This window comes from Saccopteryx bilineata, chromosome 2 (assembly GCF_036850765.1).
Source record: "Saccopteryx bilineata isolate mSacBil1 chromosome 2, mSacBil1_pri_phased_curated, whole genome shotgun sequence".
Lineage (NCBI taxonomy): Eukaryota > Metazoa > Chordata > Mammalia > Chiroptera > Emballonuridae > Saccopteryx > Saccopteryx bilineata.
This window is the reverse complement of record NC_089491.1, coordinates 373,765,260-373,775,076: the sequence shown is the minus strand read 5'-3', so window position 1 is coordinate 373,775,076 and position 9,817 is coordinate 373,765,260. Positions and strand designations below refer to the sequence as shown.

Genomic DNA, 9,817 nt, shown 5'->3' with positions numbered 1-9,817 from the left:
AATCAGGCGGGCTTTCCGCCCACTCAAAGACCTCTGGCTCTGCCACTCTGTCCGGTAACACAAGCGGGCGCCCACTTCCAGGGCGCTTGGAGGAAACTCTCACTCACTGTCGCGACCAGGATATCCGGCCAGCAGTCTCACGCTCTGAGTGAAACCTGCAACCGCAGGGAAAAGTTGCAGCATTGGAATTGAGTCTCGCTCCGTCCCCGTGCGCGGCTTTTGCAAGGCGATGGGGCGGCTCGAGATTCCGCTTTGGCCCACACAAAGTCCCCTGACTCTGCCCCTCTGTGCGATAACACGGGCGCGCACTGCTGAGGCACTCGGAGGAATTGCTCACCTCCTTATCTGCGCGCGCAAACCAGGATATGAGGCCGGCCGCGTTTCCCTCTGAGTGAAACACTCTCCAGCATGGAAAATCTCCACCATTGGAATAGTTCTCACTCCTTCCCGTGCGTGGCTCTCCCAGGGCACTGGGGCTGCCCAGAGACTCTGCCCTCGGCCCACAGAAAGGCCTCTGACCCTGCCTCTCCGTGGGGCAACACGGGCACCCACTCTCGGGGCCTAGGAAAAAATTCTCACCCACTAACTGCGCACCGACCAGGAGACCGGGTAAAATGGCCGCTCCGCTTGTCTTTCTTTGTTTGGGTTTGGTGCGAGTGTTAGCTTGTATTGCCCGGGTTGCCACAGGATCAGATTTTCCTCGGCTTGGATCTGTGTGCCACAGCCTGGTTCGGCCGTTTGTGCCGCGGCGGCCTGGATCTATTCACCCCCTTTGCCCACCTCAGTTTCTATATTCACAGTTACCAGAGAAAGCCGCCCTGTTTAGGTTAGTGAGGAAGGCGGAGCATTTCTTACTCCCTATTTCCTTCGGGGTTTGGTTATATATTTAGCCAATTTTTCACTCAATCATACCTTTGGGTGTATTGCGAAGCATCTGGAAGCTCCAAGTATAGGTTTTTCTGTTTCTGGTTGAAGATCTTGTTGAGTTTTGGGGGAGATTTATCAGTAGTGCTTCCTACCCCGCCATTACTCAGACATCATCTCCTAATTTAGATATTTTAATGATGTTTGTTCTTCCTAACCATGAGCACGGTATGTGCTTCCACTTGTTTGTATCTTCCTTGATTTCTATTATCAATGTTTTATAATTTTCTGAGTACAAGTCCTTAGTCTCCATGGTTAAATTTACTCCTAGGTACTTTATTTTTTTGGTTGTAATAGTGAAGGGGATTGTTTTTTAATTTCTCTTTCTGACTGTTCATTGTTGGCGTATAAAAATGCCTCTGATTTCTGAATATTAATTTTATATCCTGCCACTCTGCTGAATTCATTTATCAGGTCCAGTAGTTTTTTGACTGAGACTTTAGGGGTTTCTATATGCAATATCATATCATCTTCAAATAATGATAGTTTTACTTTTTTTTTCCAACTTGAATGCCTTTTATTTCTTCTTCTTGTCTGATTGCTGTGGCTAGGACTTCCAGGACTATGTTGAATAAGAATGGTAAAAGGGGGCATCCCTGCCTTGTTCCTGATCTTAAGGGGATTGCTTTTAATTTTTGCCTATTGAGTATGATGTTGGCTGTGGGTTTGTCATAGATGGCTTTTATCATGTTGGGGTATGTTCCCTGTTTTCCCACGTTGCTATGGTTCTATCATTCAGCATATTCGATCTCCCCCAACTTCATGGCCTTCAAATATTTTGATGAAAAGAGTGTCATGTTTTATGTCTCATTTTCTTATTTTATGAGAAGACTATCAACCAAGTTGAGATGTTCTTGGCTCTGTTCTCAGAATGACTAGTCCAAGACAGGAACAGCTTCCAGGAACCATCCTAAAGCTGAAACTGATACCTACTTGACAAAACATTACAAAAACAGATTTTCTAGTAAGTGTCTTTTCCCCTGCCTGACTTTCCTTGACTCCCAATGGGAAAATATATATATAAGGAGCCAACCAATGATGTTTTTTTACGGTTTTTCTATTAATTTTTTTGTGTGTGAGAGAGAAACATTATTTGTTCTTCTACTTATTTTTGCATTTATTGGTTGATTCTTTTTCTAAAACATTTTTGATGATTTGAGGGGGGGGAGGGCATGAGAGAGGGAAAAAGGAGAGAGAGAAAGAGGAAGAGAGACAGAGACAGAGAAGCATTAACTTGGTGTTCCACTTAGTTGTTCCATTTACTTTTGCTTTATTGGTTGCCTTTTGTATGTGCCCTGACCAGGGATTGAACCTGTGACCTCAGCACACTGGAATGATGTTCTATCCATTGGAACACCCTCCTGGGCCCATTCTCATATGATCCCTGACCAAGGATTGAACCCACAACCTTGGCATATTGGGGAAATGCTCTAGCCAACTGAGCTACCTGGCCAGGGCCCCAGTGCTTCTAATATTTTGAAACATTAGCCTTATGGTTGCTGTATGTGAGAGATTGACTTGCCCCAACTTACTGTTATGAGCTGGTATGCATAAGTGGGTATTTTATAGAAACAAATATGACTCACCATGGTGATTATGGTTTATGAAATGGCTGCCTCCATAGATAGTCAATAGGGAGGTTTAAGTATAAGCTGAGAAAGAATCACAAACCAGATGGAGGAGATTGGATGAAATGGGTTTGAGGATCCATTTCTACTTTAAATGACATATAAATTTAATAAGCCAAACTCCTCATGATACCTTTTTTTTTCTGGCCAGTTTCCACTTCTGCCCTGATTTTAATTTTCAGATCACACCACCAGGGTGATAACAACTTGGGCTCCTGATTAGACCTCTGCCAGGTGTGGCTGGAGTTCTGAGCCTGCATTGTCCTAACTCTGATGAGCCAGATACAGCATTTTATTGAGAAGCTTCTGCACAGCAAAAGAAACTGACAACAAAACAAATAGACAGCCAACTAAATGAGACATGATATTTGCAAACAACAGTGCCAATCAAGGGTTAATATCCAAAGTATATAGAGAACTCACAAAGCTCAGCAACAAACAAGCAAACAGTCCAATTTAAAAATGGGGAGAGGAACTGAACAGACATTTCTCCCAGAGGACATACAGATGGCCAACAGATATATGAAAAGATGCTCATCTTCACTAGCTATTTAAGAAATGCAAATCAAAACTACAATAAGATATTATCTCATACCTATTAAGTTGGCTATAATCAACAAGACAGGTAATAATAAGTGTTGGAGAGGCTGTGGAGAAAAAGGAACCATCATTCACTGCTGGTGGAAATGTAAATTAGTACAACCATTATTGAAAAAATGTATGGTGGTTTCTCAAAAACTTAAAAATAAAATTACCATATGACCCATCAATCCTTCTATTGAGTATCTACTGCAAAAACTCTAAAACACTAGTAGTCAACCTGGTCCCTACCACCCTTTAGTGGGTGTTCCATCTTTCAGGGTGGGTGGTAGTGGAGCAACCAAAGTATAAATAAAAAGATAGATTTAACTGTAGCAAGTTGTTTTATAAAGGTTTATTCTGCCAAACTTAGCAAAAATCCGACATAAAGTAGTTGGTAAGTAATTATTATTATATGCTTTAAGTTGCTGTAACTCTGCTTTATAAATTTTACTAAAGTTACTTCCCTACTTTATAAATCACCATTACTGTGGAACTGGTGGGTGGTTAGAAAATTTTACTACTAACAGAGATACAGAACTTGGTGGTAGGTATAAAAAGGTTGACTACCCCTGCTCTAAAACATTGGTACGTAAAGACACATGCACCCCCATGTTCATCGCAGCAGTATTCACGGTGGCCAAGACATGGGAACAACCAAAATGTCCCATGATAGAGGACTGGATAAAGAAGATGTGGTACACATATATACAATGAAATACTACCCAGCCATAAGAAATTATAACATAGTGACATTTACGACAACATGGATGGACCTTGAAAACATTCATATACTTATTTAACTCAGAAAAAAGCTAAGAACTGTATGATTTCACACATGAAACTGAGACTCATGGACATAGATAAAAGTGAAGTAGTTACCAAGGGGCGGGGACATGGAGGAAGGGGTAGAGGGTAAAGAGGAACAAACATATGGTGACGGAAAATTATCTGACTTTCGGTGATGGGTATATAATACAATGTAATCAACAGTTCAAATGCTATGAAACATTTTCCTAAAACCTATGTACTCTTATTGATCAGTGTCACTCTGTTCAATGTAATTTTCTAAATAAATTTAAAAAACAAAGTCCTGAGCCTCTTCTGTTGCAGGAAAATGAGGGAACAAAAGCAGACATTAAGTTGTCTTAGTGGCAGAGGCCCTAGACAGCCCCATCATCGAGTCTGAAAAAACTCTAAGAATTCCATACGACCTTGTATTTTGGGAAAAGATTGTCCTAGGAGCCCTGATGACAGGCCTACTGATGACTCAGTAGAAATAATTTTTATTTATATTAATTTGGTATATAGGTTTTCTTCATGGTGTGTAAGTTCCTTAGGATAAGCTTAAAATTAAGTTTTGAAATTCCTCATGATTTCTTTTTTTAAATTGTGTTGACATGGTTTCAAGTGTCCCACTCAGTGTAACACCCTCTGCACACCACATCCTGCCCCCATGCCTCATGCAAAGTCTCTTCCATCCCCATTTCTCCCCCATTACCCCTCCCCTTATCTCCACCCCTTTTCCCTCTGGCTATTGCTGCCCTGTTGTCTGTATATCTGTGTTATGTGTATGTTTTTTGATGAATCCCTTCACCTTCTTTGATCCAGACCCCTCCTACCCCTTCGCTCTGATGACTGACCATTGTTTTTATATTTAGTTTTTCATTTAATGAAATTTGTTTTGGTTTAACAAATGAAATATTAGCTCTCTTCTTTTTTCCTTTTTATATCTAGAAGTTAACTAGCTGTCCTCTATAATTTTTATAACAATTCTTCCTTTTCATAGTGATTTCGAACTAACATTGGTAGTCTGTACTTAATTCCTTTGGGCTTGCAGGTCTAGTTTAGAGTCTTCTTGGAGGTACACCTCACTGTGTGAATAGCAATTCACTGGGAGATCTCCAATGTGATTCTCAGTTCTACAGATCCATAAATTTATGACTATACATTCAGTTCACTATATTTTTTTCTTTTGCTCCTATCTATGTTCATGGTTTTATTTTAGAATTGATCATTGTTCTCAGAATTAGTCATGAAAAATCACAATTTTTAAAATGATTTACTTTCATAGCATATAATAAATTTCCCTTTGTGCTCATCCAAAGCAGAAAGAATTCAAAATAAAGTACCCAGCCATTCTTGCTGAAAGATAATCCTGCTGAGGTAAGTTCTGACTTAGGAACGTGCTATAGAACTTTGGGGAAAGTATTATTCTCTACAGCTATATTTCCAGGTTACTGCTAAATATACCATGTCTCCTAAGTCTTGAACATAATTAAGTAGGCTACAGAGATAAATACAGCCTGTATGTCTATACCTCTAGCAAATATTTTACCCACTACAAGCAAATCTTCCTTTCAGAAACTGAGACATAAACTGATGAATATTCAAAAAAGTGATATTTTAATCCTCAGAAGAGTGATTCTCTTGTAAGAAAGATTAAACTATCAGAATACTTAGTCCAAGAAAAAAATAAATAGATTTATGATGAACTTTTTAAAAGCCATAAGGAACAGGAGGTATACAAAATAGACACAAATTTATTAAATTCAACAGTATTGAAATTAGACAATATGTCTTACAACTGAAAAATAGCAGTGTGTGCCTTCAAGTAGGAAGCCTCAATAAAATTTTTCCACAAAATGAATGAATGAGTAAATGAATGAATGAATAAATTTGAACTTGGAACCATTAAGCTGTACTTTACAGGTGAATTGTTGAACAAATCAAACTATATCTATCTATAACAGGGAACAACTACTGATACACTGAACCACTTGCATGATCCCAATTGAGTGATGATAAGAATAAAAAGCGAATCATCAAAGGTTACACCCCATAAAATCCTGTTTGTATAACATGCTTGCAAAAAAATTATAGAGCTGGAGAACAGAATAGTGGCAGTCGGCGGTTCTGCATGATGATTGGAAGGGAGTGGATTTAGGTATAAAGGAGAAGCCTCACAGAGCAGGACAGTTCTATATCTTACTTGTGATGGTGGTTACACTAATCTATATAGTACACCTGACTTAGTTACATAGAACCACACACACATACACTCATGCATGTAAAACTGGTAAATTCTAAACAAGATCTGTGGTTTATACTAATGTAATTTCTGAGTTTTGATATGTACTATAAATAAGATGTGATCAGTGGGAGAAACTGGGCGAAGGGAATGTAGGACGTTGCTATATTCTTTTACACTTTCTGTGTATTTATAGTTATTTCAAAGTAAAATGAGAAATAAGGTTAATTGTTGGTAAAAGGGAATATACTTTTACTTGAATATGGTTTATCTTCATCACCTTTTAGTATCTATGACCATTTTATTTTGTCTTGTACCACACAACACACAGATGAGGGGGAAGGGATCAAAAGGTGAAGAGAAGTGAATATGGCAAGATGAATTTATTCATAAGACCAGAAAATGCAACTCACTGACTATATTCTCTAGGAGAGCCTGAGAGTACACTGTATATACTAAGGTAATAAGGAATAAACACGTTAGGGAGTTAAAAGCATATCGAGAAATTCAATAGTGTGTAGTCTCTAAAGCTGGAGCTTGTGTTAGGGAATATTGTCACAGAACTTTGCTCTGTCGGTGTAGTAGGGATGATAATATCCCAAAATGGCGTATATGATGAGCAGCAACTTTGGAATGACAGCCAGGACAGAGCGATGTATGACCCATGGTGATCTATCAATATGGACAATAGAGCATGGTGTCCCTGAAAATAGGGTATACACAGCTAACAAGGATATAGCTGTATGTGTATATGTTTAAAAGCACTTAAGAATAAATGAGCCAAAGCCTGAGGTTAGTGATCCCAAAGGAAAATTACGACCCCCTCAATTAAAAAAGAGACATAGTAAAGGTCTGATTGGAATTAAAACTGTGGCTTTGATCTTCTAGTACCAGGTGATCAGCAGGCAAAGAAAGGAGCAATGGCCTCAAGGAGGAGTATATTTAGCATTAAGGTGATCTTCTGAGGGCACTCTTGGTATTTCTGTTTCCCATTTTAACTGATTTGGGGCAAGTACAGCAGCTTGGCCAGTTGAGGACATAATAACCAAGACTCAGAATCCGCAGGGATGTGGGTTTGGCCCCTGCACCAGGCAGCTCAACTAGAACAGCAGAAGTGCTGCCCACAAACCCTCTTCTTGTAAGTTTCCATAAAAATAGTAACCAACCAGTTGAAGTGAACTTGAGGAGAAAAATACATGGACCTGAACAGTAACCGGGGTAGACTATGTAATATCCTATCCCAACCCCCTTCGTCATCCCGAAGCTAGTAGGGACTGCTGGTGGCTAACACTGTTCAAACACATGTTCTTGAGGTCGCTGTGCTCACCTGTAGGAGTCTCCACACCTGGTGTCATGACTCTCTATCCCTTCTCTCCATCAGAGTGGTCCAGAGCTAGTGATGACTGATACAGGAGTACAGAGTCCCAGCCACCTTGCCGCCAAGGGGGCAGGTGTGTGGTACTGCTCACCCTCTCCTCTGTGGGGTCAGATGATCATAAAATTCCACTGCAGCCAAATTGTGGCTTATTTTGTTTTTCTACACTGTCCTGCTTATCTCCGTTTCTTACTGATTTGTTCTGAGAGCACTTCCTTGTGTATCACTTGTGCAAGAGTCCTTATGTCAGGCTCTGCTTTGAATAAATCCAAGGTTTAGTTGAATTGATTGTATGTATAAGACACACAGGTTGAGTGATCCCCCTAGAAATACAGCCTCCTTAGAATGTGAGTTGCTAACATGGTAAGCCACGTTACCTGTGGGTATGTCCTGTCTCTCAGATATAATGATATGAGAAAAATAAGTGAAGACTATTTATCTAAAAGCAATTGTGCAAAAATGGCAAGAAGAAACAAAATGTTCAAAAGATTTAGCGGTTCAGCTGACAGTAATTCAAGACTTGACTCTTAACGGCATGGCAACCATTCATAATACATGAAAAATGTTTTGAAGTCACCAGTGATGGGATTTGGAACAGTGTTGTCTTAGATGGAGTGCCCACAGGAGCAGATGCCAAAACAGGGGTCTCTAATCAAATAATTTATAAGGGAGAGAACAATAAGAAGCACTGCAGGGAACCTGGGAAGTAACCCAGCGAAATGATGGAAGCTGAGATAGAATGCTGTAAGGAGCAAATTACTTCTATAGGCAGCTGGGGTTCATTCCACAGAGGGCCTCTAGACCCGGTGCAACCTGCCCCCATTGAGGCAGGGAATTCCAGTGCTCGCAGTAGGAAACAGTCTTCTTATTATAAATAAGGATGAAAGGACACTACAGTGAGAAATCCCGAATTCACCTGCTATGGACCGCTCTCTGCAGAGAAGAACGATGGAACAGTTGACAGCTAAGGATGATGATTCAAGAACGAATAATAATGAGACACGGTGCTCTTGCATTTGTATGCCTGAGAAATTAAGATTTATTTAAGTTCAGGATTGGTTTCATATGAGAGAAAATCTGTCAGAGAAGAAATATATCAATTGGGATGACATGTTGGCTGAAAGATTTCAGATAAAATTCAAACCTTGTTTTCAGTTGGGAGAGAGATAGTAACATGGTTGAGGGGGCATATTTGCAGGCCAAAGTCCTTTTAAGGATATATAGATACAAAGAATAGAGTGGCAATAGCAGGGGGTTGTACATTTGAAACCTGTATAGTTCAGTGAACCATGTCAACCCAGTAAATTAAAAAAAACAAAAGAGAATCAGTTGGAATGGGGTTTACAATTGTCCTCTCATGACTCAGTGCATTAAGAAGATTGGTTGATGGAAACAAGGTGTGGGTAGGTCGGGATGATCAGCAGCAGGAACCACTAGAGCAGACTGGGCGGCAGCAGGTGGTCTGGCAGCAGCTGGGGCGGCAGCAGCTAGAGATGCAACAGGTGGGGCGGCAGCAGGTGGTTTGGCAGCAGATGGGGCGGCAGCAGCTGGAGATGCAACAAGGCCTGCAGCAGCTGGAGCCACAGCAGCTGGAACCACAGCAGGAGGGGCGGCAGCAGCTGGAGATGCAACAAGGCCTGCAGCAGCTGGAGCCACAGCAGGAGGGGCGGCAACAGCTAGAAATGCAGCAGGGGCGGCAGCAGCAGGACCCACAGCAAGGGCGGCAGCAGCAGGACCCACAGCAAGGGCGGCAGCAGCAGGACCCACAGCAAGGGCGGCAGCAGCAGGACACACAGCAAGGGCGGCAGCAGCTGGACCCACAGCAAGGGCGGCAGCAGCTGGACACACAGCAGCTGGGGCGGCAGCAGGTGGTCCTGCAGCAGGTGGTCTGGCAGCAGCTGGGGCGGCAGCAGGTCTCCTGGCCACAGCCCTGGTCAGAGCAGGCGGATCCACAAGAGTTGACCATGGTGTCAGAGGGTGGAGGTTCTGAGTGAGTTTTCAGGAAGGTGGGTTTGGAAGGTTTGGAGGTCTGCTTGCCCTGGGTCCCCTTTTATACCCTGCTGAGGGGCCACTGTCATCAGATGCAGTGCTCTTTATCTGTCATTGTTTGTCCTAATTAGCAGGCAATTATCAAATTAGCCAAGTTTGTTTTCCTGGTTAATCTTTTCAAGATGGATGGAAAACACTGCTTCCTTTTCCTGCTGTGTTAGGGCCCATCACTTCCGCTCTTCCTGGTCTTGTCATCCGTGTCTCCCTTGCTTCAGCTTCCTCAAAGAAAGC

The 9,817-nt window shown here is 41.7% G+C and overlaps 1 protein-coding gene across 2 annotated transcripts; it reads right to left on the bottom strand.

Annotated features, from left to right (window-relative positions):
* Positions 1–8,954: 8,954 nt before the first annotated feature.
* On the bottom strand, positions 8,955–9,503 carry LOC136326994 (keratin-associated protein 4-3-like). Of its 2 annotated transcripts, XM_066263677.1 has the most exons (2): positions 9,328–9,503; positions 8,955–9,213 (listed from the first exon to the last, which is right to left on the bottom strand). In XM_066263677.1, exons 1-2 carry the CDS (start codon positions 9,501–9,503, stop codon positions 8,955–8,957), a joined length of 435 nt encoding a protein of 144 aa, XP_066119774.1. The 2 variants fall into 2 exon arrangements, with proteins under 2 accessions (XP_066119774.1, XP_066119773.1); XM_066263676.1 differs by having other exon boundaries at positions 8,955–9,503.
* Between the last annotated feature and the right edge of the window lie 314 nt (positions 9,504–9,817).

Coding starts and splice junctions, on each gene's coding strand:
- LOC136326994 (XM_066263676.1), bottom strand. CDS start 9,503: ATGGTCAACTCTTGTGGATCCGCCTGCTCTGACCAGGGCTGTGGCCAG.